Here is a 16,650-nt window from a genome sequence, read left to right on the forward strand (position 1 = left end):
TATTGCTATTGCTATCGCTTTGCACTACTTCGAGAGTTCGAGTTACCGTATATTGTGTTTGCACTAACGTTTGATTTACCGCAACGGTACTACGTGATAAAAATGTTGCACTAAATCGAAGATTTATTAAACTCCACTATCCACTTGTGATAAAAATGTTGCACTGCCTGTTATAACTCGCTGTTATTAAACGAACTGTGTTACGCGAAAACACTATGTCACTCGGGAAAAATAATAAAACAGCTGTTTATTCGTTTTGGGAGTGAATAGAGTTGTGAGAACGACAGTTTGTATTCTATTAATAAAGTTTGACTGACTTATCTGGCTGTTTTATTGACATTCCTTTTAGCGCAGCTCGATCTAGTGAACGCGTCATGAAACCACAGGCACTACGCAGTTTCTATTCAAAAATTGTGTACCCCTGTGTAATTATAATGCAGAATGTTGACATAATCTAAAACATCTTTCTAGTTTAAAAAACAGTGTTTAGGTCATATATGAAACAAGGCTAAGCAAAAATTTTGTAGTTCCAAATATCCTGGGACTGTCAGGGGGCTTATCTGTGTGGGTTTGCATGTTCCCCTGTCTCTCTGTGGGTTCTACTACAGCTTCCTCTCACAGTCCACAGACATGCATTTAGGAGGTCAGGTGAACTGCTGACTCTAAATTGGCCTCAGGTGTTAATGTGATTGTGAGTGTTTTTTCTCTATATGTTGGCCCTGTGCTGAGCTGGAAAGTGGGGATAGGTATCAAAAATGGCCGAAAGCAAACGTGTGAGCACCTGGTCGCTGGGTCTTTGACGTTGGGACCTGGCTAGGCTCAGCCTATTCCAGTAGGGTCACCACCTACAAGAAGGTCCATGAGGGACTGGTGCAATATGGTTTGGATGACTGTCTTATACCCTAACCCTTGGACCAAAATTCTGGTCATAGGGACATGGAATGACACATCGCAGAGAGTGGGAAGTTGAAAGATACCAGTTAGAGATAGTCGGGCTCACCTCCACACACACAGGATGGGCTCTGAATCCCAGCTCGCTGGACCCTCCACTACTCTGGAGTTGCCCAGGGTGAGCAGCAGCAGGCTGGTGTGGTCTTACTTATAGCTCCACAGCTTTGTCGCCATGATTTGAAGTTCATCCCAGTGAATGAGAGGATTGCTTCACTGCGCTTTCGGGTCAGGTTGGTGTCTCTTGCTGTAATATGTGTCTACGGGGCCAAACAGCAATACAGAGGACCCCACCTTCTTGGAGTTCCTGCAGTGCTCTTGACTGGGGACCCCTTTGTTCCACTGGGATATTTCAACACTTATGTGGGCAATGACAACAACATCAGTAGAGGCATGATTGGGAAGAACAAACTCTCTGATCTGAACCTCAGTGGTATTTCTGTTATTGGACTTTTGTGCTAGTCACAGCTTGTCCATCAGTGCTCCGAGACACCCTGTAACAGAGGTTAATGATCGACTTTGTCATTTTTTCTGGTCTCCGGCTGTATGTTTTTGACATGTGGGTGAAGTGAGGGGTTAATCTGGCACCTGATCAGCACATGATGATGAGTTGGATCCACTGGTGGGCGAAGAAGTTGGACAGACCTGGCAGACCCATATGTATTGTGAGGGTCTGTTGGGCTTGTCTGGCCAAGCCCTCCATCAAGGAAGTCTTCAACTCCCACATCTCCCAGAGTCTAAGGGAGGCTGGAGGAATTGAGTTGGAGTGGACCATGTTTTCTGTCTCTTTAAATATATTATCTGTTGAAAAGTCATATAGGTCAGTTTTTTCAGCACCAAGCGGGCTCACTGACTGACAGGAGGTGTGACATTTATAATAGAATGGACTGTGCAGAGGAGAGATACTCCCGGTTCTTTGTAGACATGCAGATCCTATCTGGTCCAAATATGCTCTCCACCCACCTCACAACTTTCTCAAATGACCAGTGTACCTGCAGCAGTTGTGGGTCAATCTGATGCAGGGGCTTGCCTACTGTGAGCTCCACTTGTGGTCAGACAGAGTTCTGATCATAGTTAAATGAGCTGTGAAGATAATTTGTCCTTGGTCTGTGGGTCTCCGGAAGCAGCTGACCGGTACAGGATGGCTAAACCGAACGCGGCCGAGACGGTCGCGGAGGAAAAAACTCGGGCGTGGGAGGAGTTCGGTGAGGCTATGGAGGAAGACTTTCGGTCGGAACGAAGAAGATTCTGGCAAACTGTCCGGCGCCTTAGGTTCGGCAGGCGGCAACTTGCTCACACCGTGCTAGGTGTGCATTGGGATCTGCTGACGTCTCCTGGGGCAATTATCCGGCGGTGGAAGGAATACTTCCGGGAGCTCCTCAATCCTACCAACACGTATCCAGAAGGAGGAACAGAGTCGGGAGACCAGGAGGTGGACCATCCAATTTCCGGAGCAGAAGTTGCTGAGGTAGTGAAACATCTGCCTGGCGGCGGAGCTCCGGGAGGAAGAGGTGCCAGTGGTGGACCTGAAAACAGCTCACAAGTCCCATCTGGTCATGCATGAGCATGTTTCAGCTGCAGTATGATAAGAGGTGATCCATCAAGAGAAGCTCCTAAATTGATTTGCCCAGCAAGTATTTCTTCTGAATAGTCATCTAAGCTTGAATGAAATGAGAAGAAATTTAAAGAGGGGTTTATTACACAGAAACATCAGCTCTTCCTTTCTAGAACACCCGGGACGAAGCAGAAACACATGATGAAATTCGTCTCTCTTCTGAAAAGATGAAAGATTAAGAGAGATTAAGAGAAAAGATTATTTATATCAGTTCAAACTGCAGCCAGGTTCTTGGTCTTTTCCCTGCTGAACTCTTGAAGGAATATCTGATTTTTGAGAGTTTTGTTTTGCCCCTGTTCCTTTGCTTCTGTTCTAAATCCGTTAGGCTGGAAAGACTGATCTCCCACTGTAAGGTTGGTGTGTACCCATGGGCAGATCCATGAACACAGGGAGGGATTTTATTGTATATTTGGTGATAATAGGAGGCCGGTGGGGGGCTGGAGAATAGGTGCGATGTGTTGATGACTATGCCCTCATCAGGAGACTATGCAGCACATTCTTGTATTTATTGGAGCTTTTGAAGGCAATGAGGAGTGTGTTGCAGTAATCCATTATGTTGTATCGTATTCTCTCTCTGAGTGAGCAGGGGGAAGCTGGGCTTAAGGTAGGTGAGGTGGGTGAGGAAGAGGAGCTGGGCTGTAGTGGAGCGGCTGAAGCTGTGGAGTTGATGGAGCAGGAAGCCAGTTGGTCTCCAGCTCCATCGACGCTCCGCAGCAGCAACAGGCCTGGTCCTGTCCAAGCTAAAATACGCAGACAGACAGGTAGACAAACAGGAGGAAAAATAGAAGAGCCAGAGAGACAGCGACAGCGAGGGCTGTGTGTCTGATGATGGTGATCTCCAACAGAAGAACCTGGGCAGTCAGGAGGACAAGTCCTATCCTCCCAAAATGTTTAAAGCTTTTTTTGCAGTCAATGCAGGGCCGAAAGGCCCCGGGCATCGATGGACTCTCGGTGGAGGCTTTCTGGGACATCCTCGCTCAAGACGTCCTAGAAGTCTTCAACGAGAGTCTCGCCACCGGTTCCCTACCACTGTCCTGCAGGAAAGCCGTCATCACCCTCCTGCCGAAGAAAGGGAACCTGCAAGACATAAGGAACTGGCGCCCTGTGTCCCTCCTCTGCACGGACTACAAGATACTCTCTAAGGCCTTGGCCATCCGGCTGAGGGAGGCCATGGAACAGGTCATCCATCAGGACCAGACATACTGTGTACCTGGCAGGTCAATGGTAGACAATGTCTGCCTCATTATTGTTTTGGAGGTCTCCAGTTCATTGGGGATGAGTGCTGGTCTACTTTCTTTAGATCAAGAAAAGGCTTTTGACCGTGTTGAACACAACTTCCTGTGGAGAACCATGGAGAGGTTTGGGTTCAGTGCTGGTCTGATAGCCAAGATCCAGGTACTGTACAGTAACATTAAGAGTGTCCTGAAGGTCAATGGCAGCTTGTGTGCTCCTTTTAGAGGTGTCCGACAGGGCTGTGCTCTGTCTGGGATGCTCGACGCGCTCTCCCTGGAACCCCTCCTCCACAAACTACGCTCTTGTGTTCAAGGTCTGTTTTTACTGGGTTTTAACAGTAATGTGGTTTTATCTGCCTATGCTGATGATGTGGCCATTTTTATTAAAGACCAAGCAGACATTGATGTAGTTTTAAATGTCACCAATAAGTTCTGCGAGGGTGAATTGGGGGAAGAGCGAAGCCCTGGTCATCAGCGAGGGGCGTCAGGGCCTCCCTGTTCTCCCTCAAGGTCTGACCTGGAGGAGGGATGGCCTTAAATATCTCGGAGTGCACCTGGGAAATGAACGCATGGTAGAAAAGAACTGGGAGAATGTTCTCTAAAAGGTCGAAGAAAGATTAAAGAAATGGAGGTGTGTGCACTCTGAGATGTCATTCAGAGGAAGAGTTTTAGTTATTAACAACCTAGTAGCCTCGCTGCTGTGGCACCGTTTGGCCTGTTTAGAGCCACCACCAGGCCTGCTGTCCCAGATCCAGGATAAACTGGTTAACTTCTTCTGGGGCAGCTACCACTGGGTGCCACAGTCAGTCCTGTTTTTATCCAGAGACCAAGGGGGCCAGGGCCTCATCCACCTGGCCAGTAGAACAGCCACCTTCAGGCTACGGTTTGTGCAGAGGTACCTGATGGGACCTCCTGACTTAGTGTGGAGGGATGTGGCCAGCTGCTTACTCAGACGTGTGAGCAACTTGGGACTGGATGCTGCTCTGTTTTTAACTGATTTCAAAAGTTTCAATTTAAGGGGTCTGCCAGCTTTTTATCAGAGTGTTTTTAAATCCTGTGCTCTTTTTAAATGGAAGAAGATCCAGGAGTCCAGCTCTCTGCACTGGCTGTTGAAGGAGCCCCTAGTTCACAGTGGCAGACTGGATGTCTGCAGCAGCGCCATGCCCGGTCTGATGGTGGCGCTGTGTGGCTGCAGGACTGTCACACTGAAGCAGCTGGTGGAGGCAGCCGGTCCAGCACTGGCTGATGCCCGGACCCTAAGCACTGTACTGGGGCTACGTTCACTACGGGTGGTGGAGAGGACCCTGGAGCTGTGGAGGAGGAGGCTCTCTGTGAGAGAGAGAAGTCTTCTCCTGCGGTACGGCGGAGGGAGAGCTGAGCCGGACCCCATGGACATCTTCCGTAACTTCCAGCTGAACCCTGGATGCAAGGATTTCAGCGGGCCTCTCCTGAAAGCCCTCTGCAAGGACAAACTGGGCCTCCATGGAACTAACAATAAGACTATATATGTGAACATTGAAAAGACAATTAACGGACAGGGGCTACTCAACTCTCTGTGTGGACAGACAGGCTGGGGAAACAGAATCCACAATGGAAGGTCCTATATAAACCCCCCTAGCAAAAAGAGGACCGGGGACCTCCAGTGGAGGATCCTACACAGAGCTGTGGCACTGAACGTCTACCTCTCTCGATTGGACCCCGCAGTGTCGGACCAGTGCCCGTTCTGCTCAGGGCAAGAGACTGTGTTTCACGCGTACAGTGAGTGTGAGCAACTCACTGTACTTTTTAATGTTTTAAAAGGTGTTTTTAATGGTTTTAATTAAACGTTTTCTGTCAGAGGTTTTATCTTTGGAGCAAGGTACAGGAAAACAAATGGCAGCTACTTAATTTTATTTGTGGAGAAGCCAAGATGGCAATCTACATCTCCCGGAAAAACAAAATTGAGAAAAACGGAGATTGTGAGGTCACCTCAGTGTGGCGTGGTAACATCCGGTGTAGGCTGAGGTTGGAGTTTGGTTTTTATAAAATGATGAATGACCTCAGCCGATTTCGTGAAATATGGTGTTATAATGATGTACTCTGCACTAAAAGAGGACAATTTGCAATTTGCCCAACCCCTTATGGGATAGTTGTATCGCTGTTTTATAGTATTTATGTATTTATTTTATTGTTGATTTTGTGTTTCTGAATGCTTGTGCCCCTGTGTAAACTTGTAAATAAAGTATTGTAAAATCTCTCTCTCTCTCTGAGCGGGAGGGTGGTGAGTGTGTCGGCTCTGGGAGTGAGAGACAGATTTCAGCGTTTTTCTAAACTTTTCCTCTATTTGAATCTTTATTGTTTAATCACATTGGGGAGCACTGTTCTGAATTTTCGACCGTGTATTCACTGCTTTTGGTGAAATTGTTTGGTGGCCACGGTCGCCGTGCCGGTCATGGCAGCGGCGCCAGGAACCTCCGAGCTCGAGAAACTTACCCGCAGACACGGCGTTAAACTCTCCCAACCGGACGGTGTGTCCGTGGAGGAGTGCGTGCTGGCTATGGGGGACATTGTGGGGCACACAAGCGTTAAGTCCGCGTCTAGGATGAATAAAATGGTGGTGGTGTTTGTGGGGAGCACAGACGAAGCCGATCAGCTGGTGGCGGCTGGGGTGGCAATTAAGGGTGAACACACACCGGTGTTCCCCCTGTTGAACCCGGCGAAATCGGTGGTGGTGTCCAACGTTCCTCCGTTCATTAAGAACGAAATGTTGTTGAGGGAGCTCAGCAGACACGGGCGCATTGTGTCCCCGATGAGGTTCTTCGCTCTCGGGACCAAGTCCCCGCTGCTGAGGCACGTGGTGTCCTTTAGACGGCATGTAGTGATGGTTCTCAATAATAACGAGAAAGAGCTCGAACTGGCCCTTTGTTTTAGAGTGGATGGTTTTGATTATACTGTTTATGTTACCACCGAATCCCAAAAATGCTTTGGTTGTGGGGAGGAGGGCCATCTGGTCCGGTCGTGCCCGAATGGCGTGGAGGCCCGCCGGCCAGCCGACCCGCGCGCGCACGACGAGGACAGAGAGGCCGCACAAACTATGCAGGGCGACATGAGCCCAACCGAGGAGGTGGAGGAGCCAGCAGGTCCGCAGGGGGGCCACCCGGGGGACCACCGGGACCTGCAGAATGAACGTCTCACCGGAGAGATGGTGGAGCGGATGGTTCCAAGAACGGCTGAGACCGTCCGGGACATGGAGGATGTCGGAGTGGAGGAGAGCAGCCTCAGTGTGCCCACGAAAAGGAAGAGCAAGGACACAAAAGGTCAACAACGACAAAGTAAAGAAACTGTCCACAGCAGAACCTCATACACACAGCTCACCACACATACGTATCCCACAGGACACACACAGCCCACAGAATGTACATAGCTCACAGGACACACACCCCCCACAGGACACACGCACCCCACAGAACGCACATAGCTCACAGGACACGCACAGCTGAAACGACACACGCACCCCACAGGACACACGTACCCCACAAGACACACACAGCTCACAGGTCACACACAGCTCACAGGTCACAGGTCACACACAGCTTATACGACACACGCACCCCACAGGACACACACAGCTCACAGGTCACACACAGCTTATACGGTACACACAGCCTACAAGACACACACAGCTTACAGGACATGCACGGCACCCCGATGGACACACAAAGTGCACAAAGCTCTTTGGTGGGCATACAGGAGGCTTCAGCTCATGGTGATGACGTAAAGGTGGAGGTACACCCTGGTTACTGTCTAGAGAGGATTAAGTTTTTCCTTAGGACCACGAAGGGGCAGAGGTCTGTACAATTAGAGGACTACTTTTCAGACCTCCAGCTCTTCCACGATCATGTCAAGATGTTCATGAGGATGGAGAGATACGGCGAACCCGCTTTCACCGACCGGGAGATGTATCGCCTAAAGAAAATGCTGGTCAATGGAGAATTTTGCATGGAGCCATCGCCACCATGGCTTCCTGTCAATTTTAAATCCGAACACTTTAAGCAACTGCCCTTTCTGTGATTTTAACGATAGTGTTTTCCATGTTTTTACCGGGTGCAGTAGGCTGGTGGGTCTTTTTAGGGTTTTAACTGATGTTTTTAGGCTTTTTAATGTCATGTTCACCACTGCTGTTTTTATTTGTGGTACAAGACACAAGAGGGCAGAAAAGGGGAAATGCCTGATTTTAAATTTCTTAATAAGTGAGGCTAAACTTGCCATCTATTTGACCAGGAGGGACAAGATTAAAAATGGAGCGGCATGTGACGCGGTGGCTTTGTGAAAGCAGAATGATTTTTCTCTTTTGGTCCCTTACAATCCACCACAGGTGCAATAAAGGCAGCAGCATCCTTTCTTTTATAGCCTGTGTTGGAGTTCCAAAAGACTCAGAGCTGATGATCAGATGTTTAGATGGACAGAGGAAGCACACAGATTCGGTTAAGGCTGATGCCTGTACTCTTCATCATATCTGATGTGTTGGAGTCTGCAGTGAGCTGGGTTACACATGAAAGAGGTAGAAAAGAAGAGCAGCAGCTCTATGGTACAACACAACATAACTGTTAAAAAGTCTTTCAGATCTTCCTGCCTGTGCTGGGATGACAACCAGCACTGTTGGGCTTAGGTGCATTCATGCTGCTGATCTTCTGAAACTTGCTACAGCTGTGCCAAGTAAGGGAGCAGCAATATTCCAAATCAACCAGAGTCTCTCTCCTACTAAATCATATTTCAGCTACAACATTTAAGACCCATATTTACTTGGAATAAATAGACTTAAACTTATTTCCAGTTTTCAAAACTTCACGGTTTCCATCTACAGAAATGCTCTCTCTGTGCGCTATAGTTATCAATGTGGCTCAGACGTGCGTCAGGACATCCTCAAACATTTCCAGTGTTGTAGTGAGATCAACATCTTTGTTTGGGACTGTTGGCCAAAATTCATTTCTATTTGTCAATTCCCTCACAACAGAACAAACAGAACAAAGACCCAGAGAAAGAGATGCACACATTAGATGTAAGAGCACCTTTTGAATGATAAAAACATAAAGGTCCCGCAATAGTGAGGAGCTTCCCTGCTGATAACTACTTCCCACTGCAGTGCTGACAGCGCGAGTCAAAGTCAGGTGAGTGAAGCACTTCCTCACAGCAGGGATTTACACGTGTGCTCTGATGGATCTCTGATTATTCTGTATATGTTCAGATTATACGTGTGGGGGAAATTGCAATTGGATCTGAGCAGATGAGGCTTGTGCAGTCGAAAGGCCATTCTTGAGCACCCTCTAGTGGCCGGTAACTGTATAAGCCCTGGAAACAAGACACTATTCAAGCTCAACACCTGGTTTCAAAAAAGAGTTGGACTTTTCTTTTATTGTCAAAAATCAGCATTTACACTCCTGTAACACTCAGATGAAGGTCCTCATAGCTTCATCGTCTGATGTGATTTCACTGGAACAGCAACAGTTGAGGGTGAATGCTAACAAGCCAGAGCAGGGTTAGGGTCTTAATGGCACTGAAGATGAACTGATAAAGCTGTAAAAGTATATCAATGGTGATCACTGAAAGTCCCTCCTGTCTCAAATCAAAGCAGCACTTCATATTGCTTTCACTGATTAGAAGAGTGACATTAAAGATGTCATGAAAGAGGAACAAGCAAGGACCTAAGAGCAGCCAGAGATCATCACCAGAACTAAAGTTAAACTGCACATACTTCAGCCACACTTCAACCACAGAACGTTGCCCCTCCTGGATGCTGCACAATTTCTCAGGTCAGGAATGAGATCCACTCATGGCCACCCAGCTTCAGACGTGGAGAAGCTGCGAAAAAACCCTAGTGCTGCTGCATTAGTTACTCCATGAAAGGCTCTCTTTGCTGTCACATCCCACAACTGAACAGGTGGTGACAGTCTGTGTGTGCTGGCATCTTCCCCAACAGCAGCAGTAGAATCCCTGAGAGTAGCAAACATTAAACACAGCTCTGCCACAGATTGGCTGATTAGAAGGTGGAACAGCAGTAAGGCTGATGCAGCAGAATTTATCCCACTTGAGCTAGAACACCCCCGATTTACAATATACACAAGCCACTTCATCTTCTGCCCTGTTCACTGACTCAGGTCATCCTCCACTTTCATAAATATATGACAAGTGCGGGAAACAAAGAGACATGCATCACTCATTTATTTTATCAAAGCTTTCAGAGCCAGTGGACACACCTCAGATCTGAAAATCACTAAAGACAGCAGACATCTAAATGGAGATTGAGGGAGTGAGAAAATCACCACAGAGACAACAACAGACTTGATTCATAAAGGAACATCAATCATTTGTGCAAGCACAACTGCTGCTGCAAAAAGATGCATCTTTCTCTGTCATTCACAAACCTTCAGTCACGAATCTGCTGCTAAAGGCAGAAGCAGTAAAGTCTGCAGCCAAGGCTGTTGTTGGTCCACATGAAAGAGGAATTCATCTGACCCCCATTCGTGTCCTCCATAACAAGATAAACAGACAACAGCAATCACAGACCTGGATCGTGCAGGTGTACTCGGAGTCGTCCAGCAGCCTCACGGTGCAGTTGCATTCCCGGTCCAGACTCCTGACGCTACTGCTCATCAGTCGGCTCAGCATTTTATTGCGTCTGTTTGGAGCACGGAGAGGAGAGATGAGTTGTGCACGCACGCACAACTTTGATTTCGGGGCACGCTAACGACCTGTGTGTTCGCAGGTCCCACACCTAGTCGGAGACGTTGTCTCCGGGGGCGCTGCGCAGCGACAGTGCATCGTCTCTCGGTCGGCTGGCGTCTTTTCGGAGAGGGAGGAAACGCTGCTGCTGCCCCCCCTCACTACACCTCCCCTTGTCTCCTCGAACGCTGCTTCCCCCCTAACTACACCTCCCCTTGTCTCCTCGCCGTTGTCATGCAGCTGGGCGGGCTGGGGCGGGTAAATGGCGAGTCTGTGAGCCAACGGTGCACAGTGAGGCGGAGCTTCAGCTCAAATTCCGACACACTGCTGCTGTCCTGGAGGATGGAGGAGGAACAACACAGTTCTGCCACATTGTTTAGTAGAGTGGGAGCAACGTGATACTCGATCAAACAAGATCATAAATAGACAAGTGTGAACGATTAACTGGCAGAAGATATCGTTTTATATTCTGGTACAGACTGACTCTTGTCCATCTCAACTAAATAACGAGTAGGCCTCGCAGTTCAAAACACAACCCTCATTACTTTTCGATTTGAAGACTTTTTGAGTTTTACATTTTTTCCCCTCAGATATATATTTTCACCTAGCGAAAAGGTGTTGGAATTATATGAGTTTAGTCATTGCTAAGGTTAAGCATTGTTAATTTCTGATATATATGAAATAAAATGTGCTATGAATTAATTACTTAAATTACTGTAAATTACAGGCAAACTTTGTCAAAATGTCAACGTGAATACATGACAAAAATCAAAGCAACCATTATTTCTACAGATTGGAATCATTTTCTCCTGTGAAAAATATGGAAATATAGGGAGGAAATGCATACAGAATAGCACTTTTCAACTGTGTGTGTGTGTGTGAGAGAGAGAGAGAGAGAGAGAGAGAGAGAGAGAGAGAGAGAGAGATTTATATGGTTAACTTTTTGTTTTAATGTATGAGTTTTGTTTTGATTTATGAGTTATGATAAATTAAGAGTGTAACCGGTTTTATTCTACTTTAACTTCATCTCGTGGCATCTACTTGTAATTAAATGTAAATAGGAACTCGCAACACAACCTAACAAAAATAATTTATTTTTCCTTTGTGACACAATACCGTTTTAAACGTACAGTTAAGAACTCGATGTAGCCCTAACGTGCCGCAAAGGGAATTGACAACAAAACAGCCAGTTTGCGTGTTCGAAAGTTCTCTGTCCTCGAGGACAACAAATGTGGAAAATAATTTACGTTAGGAACTCAAGAGCCAAAAAGAGCTCTCCTGCCGTATTGTTGTTAAACAATGCCGTGACCCGGATTCGAACCGGGGTTGTTGCGGCCACAACGCAAAGTACTAACCACTATACGATCACGGCGAGCTACGATGAGCCAATGGGTTTACACTAGCTCTTTAACCATACTGTCATATTCCAAACACTGCTTAGTTCCGTGTTGCTATTGCCATTTCTGATTGGTTCATTTGCTTTTGTAACGTCTCCAACGTGGCAGTTACCAAACACCAATTTTAGAAGAACGCTCTTTTCTTCCAGCTGAACGGAGGTAGAACTCTGATTTACGGTAAGTCTTAGTCCAGCCATGTTCATTCTTTGATTTTCGATCGGTTCTTTTGCGTTTTGTTGTTTGTCGTTTCACCCTCTGGGGTTATTGCTTCTGCAACGAGTTGTTATTTCTGAGCGATTACACATGGAGATCGCGATTTCTGTCATGTCGACATGTGTATGTACCTCTGTAAAATGTTAAAGCGAGCTGTGGTGATTCGTCCGCAGCTTAACCGACATGACTCATACGTGCATTCACTGGTTCCGCAAGGGACTTCGGCTGCATGACAACCCAGGGCTGATGGCTGCTCTCAGAGACTGCAAGGAGCTCTACCCAGTGTTCATCCTGGACCCTCAGCTCCACAACAAAAGTGTTGGTGTCAACCGCTGTAGGTTCCTTATTGGAGCTCTCAAAGACCTTGACCTTAGCCTGAGGCAACTCAACACCAGGTATCTGTTGTCTGCAGCCACTGCACTGATTTCACAGCTTTAACTGTGTAGACATTATTGGTGAATATTGTGCCTCCTCCAGGCTCTTTGTTGTAAGAGGGAAGCCAGAAGAAGTTTTTCCAAAGCTGTTCTGCCAATGGAAAATCACCAAGCTGACCTATGAGTACGACACAGAACCCTTGAGCCTGAGTCGAGACAAAACCGTGACAAGGCTGGCCGAAGAACATGGAATTGATGTGGTCTGCAAAGTGTCGCATACTCTGTTTGACATCAACAGGTATCACTCATATAGAATATGTGAAACATTTAATTTCCTCAAGATTGTTTAACTGTCTTTCTTTGTAGGATAATTGAGGAGAACAATGGCAAAACTCCCCTCACATATAAGAGTATGCAGGCAATAGTTAAGAAGCTGGGACCACCTAAGAGACCGCTCTCCGCTCCCTCTATGGAGGATTTGAAAGGTACAATTAAGAACATTTGTACAGTTTTGTGAAAAATCACAACATGGCAACTGATTCAAATCCATTATTTACTTCCAAAGATGTGAACACACCTTGTTCAGAAAGCCATGAGAAGAAATACAGGATTCCCACCCTGGAGGACTTTGGCCATAACCTTGCAGATCTTCCGGAGGAGCAGTTCCCAGGAGGGGAGCAGGAGGCTCTGAGGAGACTGGAGGAGCACATGAAAAGAACGGTACTGGAGCATGACTGAACCATCAGCAGAACCCTGTGTGTTTAATGACAGAAGGATGTTTTTTTGCGATCTTTGTTTTTTCCAGGCTTGGGTTTGCAACTTTGAGAAGCCCAAGACATCTCCAAACTCGCTAAGTCCCAGCACTACTGTTCTCAGTCCCTATGTGACTTTTGGCTGCCTGTCTGTGCGCACCTTCTGGTGGAGACTGTCTGATGTTTATGAAGGGGTGAGTGTTGCCATGGCTTCACGGATGAGTGGTTTCTTCAGATTCAAGATTCAAGAGTACTTTATTGATCCCTTTAGGGGGTGTCCATCAGGGAAATGAGCAATTAGCAAGATTCAATTCCAGACCTGTGATTGTCGTCCATGTGCATCTTTGTTTTAGAAGAAACATTCGGCTCCTCCAGTCTCACTCCACGGCCAGCTCCTGTGGAGAGAGTTCTTCTACACCGCCAGCGTGGGAATCTCCAACTTTAATAAAATGGTAGACAACCCAGTGTGCACCCAGGTGGACTGGGACATAAATTCTGAATACCTGGCTGCATGGAGAGAGGTAGAGAACTATTAGTGTACCTTGAAATGAGTCCAGTTAAAATGTTCCCCTCAACCCAGATGTTCTGTGTTTCCACGTAGGCTCGGACTGGATTTCCCTTCATCGACGCCGTCATGACGCAGCTGAGGCAGCAGGGATGGATCCACCACCTGGCCAGGCATGCTGTCGCCTGTTTCCTCACCAGGGGAGACCTGTGGATCAGCTGGGAGGAAGGTCAAAAGGTTAAAGCACGCCACAGTACAGCACATAGCACTAACCCTTTGTGATTGATTGCTTATACAACATTATTATTGTTGCATTCCCTTATTGGTAGTGCTGCTCACTGCATCAGCTTTATATTGTAAATGTGTCTATTCAGCAAAAACATAATTTGTCTATTAATGAAGAACTGAGCCAGCTCAGTCACAGCTACAACCTCTTTTACAACAATTGGAACTTTGTTTTCTTGGGAAGGTTTTTGAGGAGCTGTTACTGGATGGTGACTGGGCTCTGAATGCTGGGAACTGGCAGTGGCTCTCTGCCAGTGCTTTCTTTCACCAGTTCTTCAGGGTTTACTCTCCTGTGGCCTTTGGAAAGAAGACCGACAAAAATGGGGACTACATCAAGTACGGTCTGACTGACTGTTCTCAGTAATCATTTATTTATTAGATTTTAATTTTCCCTTTTCTCTTCCTTTGAAGAAAGTTCCTTCCACATCTGAAAAAGTTTCCTGCTGAGTACATCTTTGAGCCCTGGAAGGCACCACAAAGTGTCCAGCAGGCAGCTGGATGTATCGTAGGCAAAGACTATCCACATCCCATCGTTCAACACGAGGTGGTCAGCAAGAAGAACATCCAGAGGATGAAGGCAGCTTATGCCAAGAGATCTGCAAATACTGCAAAATCCCTGAGCAAAATACAAGGTATCAAAGGACATCCATATAGAGTTGGTCCTCATTTTCTGTTGGTTTTAAATGAACTAAACAGCATTTCAAGTGTTTGCCTTGGTTTTGTCCCCCCAGGTTTAAAACGAAAGCCATCCTCCTCTGTGGACATGCTGAAGAAAAAAAAAAAAAACAATACAAGTGAACCCTTGCTGTAACGCGGTTCACCTTTCGTGGCTTCGCTCTTTCGCGGATTTTTTTAGTGCAGTTTTTTATGCTTTTTTTTTTAACAGTACATTGTGTTCTGCATCCTGATTGGCTAAGGGACTGATTAACGTGATCAGTCTCCGCGCCTCGTCTCTGTACAGCTTGTCAAATTTACGTTTGTAAATTTTCTTCATGACAAAACCCACAATGTCGATGAACCTGTAACCGGTGCAAAGGCACTGGAGGACACACCCAAAAGGAAGAGAAAGATGCTAAATATCGCAGAAAAAGTTGAACTTCTGGACATGCTGAAGGAAGGTAGAAGCTATGCGGCTGTCGGGCATTTCCTTATTCAACTTCATTGGTATTGCTACTGAAACAAAATTGCTTTTCGTTTTGATCGTTTCATTCTTTGCTTTTTATACTATAATAGTAATACCAAATATTCGCTGATGTCATTTATAGTTTGTCACCACTAGGGGTCAGTGTTACACCGCAGACCCAGAAGCGGTCGCCTTTGTTTCATTGTTCTCTTTTTAGCTATTAAATCCTATGGCAACCATATGCGAGCATTTTGGAGTGAAATATTATTAACTCTGATGCAGATTCTTTTCATAAATAAAGTATATTTTATTAATCAGTTCGTTTATTCTTAAATATTCCAAATGCATCATAATAACAATATTCGTCAGTTCCAGGACAGAGGCTTCAATTTAAACAGGGTCCATTAGTCAATATACTGTATGACAGCACATAGGGTTGCTTTGCAACATAAAGCCAGTGTGTGTCTGTGAGTTCTTGTACTTGCAATATATTGAGTACCAAAATCTACATTCGACTAACAAAGTGAGGACCTTTATGTTTTCTGCTGTTTCTTCTGCTGCATATTGTCTGTAAATTGTAAAAGAGATTTTTAATCTTAAGTGTCTTGATTTCTTTTTTTAATTTGGATCATATTTTTGGAAAGCGAGGACATTTTGGCTGGTCCTCTTAACTTCAAAGGACAGTTTGAGGGTAATGTCCTCACAAAGATGCCTGTGTGCGTGCATGCGTGCGCGTCCTCAGGTCGTCTCCTGTTGCTGCTTCCTTGGAGCTGACACTGGTGTGAATATCCAGAGGGTGATGTCACAGCCTCACAGGCAGCCTGTACATAGCCAGTTTCCACAGAGACCTGTCAAACAGCAAAACAATCCCTGATCCAACTGTGTTTGCCTGTTGAAGGAGTTGATTTGAGGGGGCGGAGGGGTTATACAATTAGCACAGCAGCTTCTGCAACAAACTACCTGCTGAGCTCAAATTTGCTCTATGCCCATCTCCACTACAGCAGGTGGAAGATGAGGAGGAAGTATCCCCAGAAAGGGCTCATGACCACATGGCCAGTGAGAGGTGATGATTTGGGCAATAAGTCAGTTCCCTCTTTTAGTTTTCTGCCAGTGTCCAACAGCAACGGGCCTCTAAACATGAATTTGTCCATATTCGCTCAATAACATCACCTGACCTGACATTTTCCACCAACTGGTTGTGCGTGGTTGAATTCTGGGCTCAGGTTTAGGATTTGAACTGTAAATTTAAGATTGCCCCAAATGGGACATACACATGCATGCACATCCTTGTACTTTTACCTGTGTGAGGACTAAGTATGATACAGAGACATAAAACATTCCTTCACCCCATCAGTACCAACCCTTACCCAAACCCAATTCTAATGTCTAATTCTAACAGTTCTTTGTTGTGAGGACAAGCCAAAATGTCCTCATTTGCTAGTATAATGTGTAGCCAGTACGCGCACACACAGAGCTGGATTGATGTTGGGTGCACACAAACAGGTGG

The 16,650-nt window shown here is 46.3% G+C and overlaps 2 protein-coding genes and 1 non-coding gene across 6 annotated transcripts in view; 1 reads left to right on the forward strand and 2 right to left on the reverse strand.

The window, feature by feature from the left end:
• Positions 1-11,899, reverse strand: part of LOC101062330 (FERM domain-containing protein 5) — a 48,774-nt gene extending 36,875 nt beyond the window's left edge. For 2 of the 4 annotated variants that reach the window (XM_029845807.1, XM_029845806.1), the window contains exon 1: positions 10,339-10,363. Coding sequence is in view for 1 of the 4 variants with exons in the window: in XM_003969513.3 (XP_003969562.2) it covers positions 10,339-10,450; positions 10,547-10,593 (159 nt within the window). In the remaining 3 variants the exon portion in view is untranslated. Of the gene's footprint in view, positions 1-10,338; positions 10,451-10,546; positions 10,830-11,849 lie in introns of those variants that run through there. The other 2 variants (XM_003969513.3, XM_029845805.1) reach the window with 2 other exon arrangements.
• On the reverse strand, positions 11,795-11,866 carry trnah-gug (transfer RNA histidin (anticodon GUG)). The gene has a single exon. It is a non-coding gene; the product is annotated as a tRNA-His (tRNA).
• A 29-nt stretch (positions 11,900-11,928) lies between the features above and the next one.
• cry5 (cryptochrome circadian regulator 5) lies at positions 11,929-15,460 on the forward strand. The gene is made up of 11 exons (XM_011609648.2): positions 11,929-12,068; positions 12,278-12,499; positions 12,582-12,776; positions 12,845-12,963; positions 13,044-13,198; positions 13,284-13,424; positions 13,584-13,751; positions 13,832-13,972; positions 14,205-14,356; positions 14,432-14,652; positions 14,752-15,460. The coding sequence occupies exons 2-11, from the start codon at positions 12,288-12,290 to the stop codon at positions 14,829-14,831; spliced, it is 1,584 nt and encodes a 527-aa protein (XP_011607950.1). The 5' UTR covers positions 11,929-12,068; positions 12,278-12,287; the 3' UTR covers positions 14,832-15,460.
• The last annotated feature ends 1,190 nt before the right edge of the window (positions 15,461-16,650 follow it).

Source organism: Takifugu rubripes, chromosome 13 (genome assembly GCF_901000725.2).
Source record: "Takifugu rubripes chromosome 13, fTakRub1.2, whole genome shotgun sequence".
In the NCBI taxonomy this organism is placed as follows: Eukaryota; Metazoa; Chordata; class Actinopteri; order Tetraodontiformes; family Tetraodontidae; genus Takifugu; species Takifugu rubripes.

Bases quoted from the DNA above. Each gene is read 5' to 3' on its own strand.
- cry5 (XM_011609648.2), top strand. From the start codon at position 12,288: ATGACTCATACGTGCATTCACTGGTTCCGCAAGGGACTTCGGCTGCAT. The intron at 13,199-13,283 runs GTACTGGAGCAT...TGTTTTTTCCAG, and splicing joins AGGAGCACATGAAAAGAACG to GCTTGGGTTTGCAACTTTGA. The intron at 13,752-13,831 runs GTAGAGAACTAT...GTTTCCACGTAG, and splicing joins ACCTGGCTGCATGGAGAGAG to GCTCGGACTGGATTTCCCTT.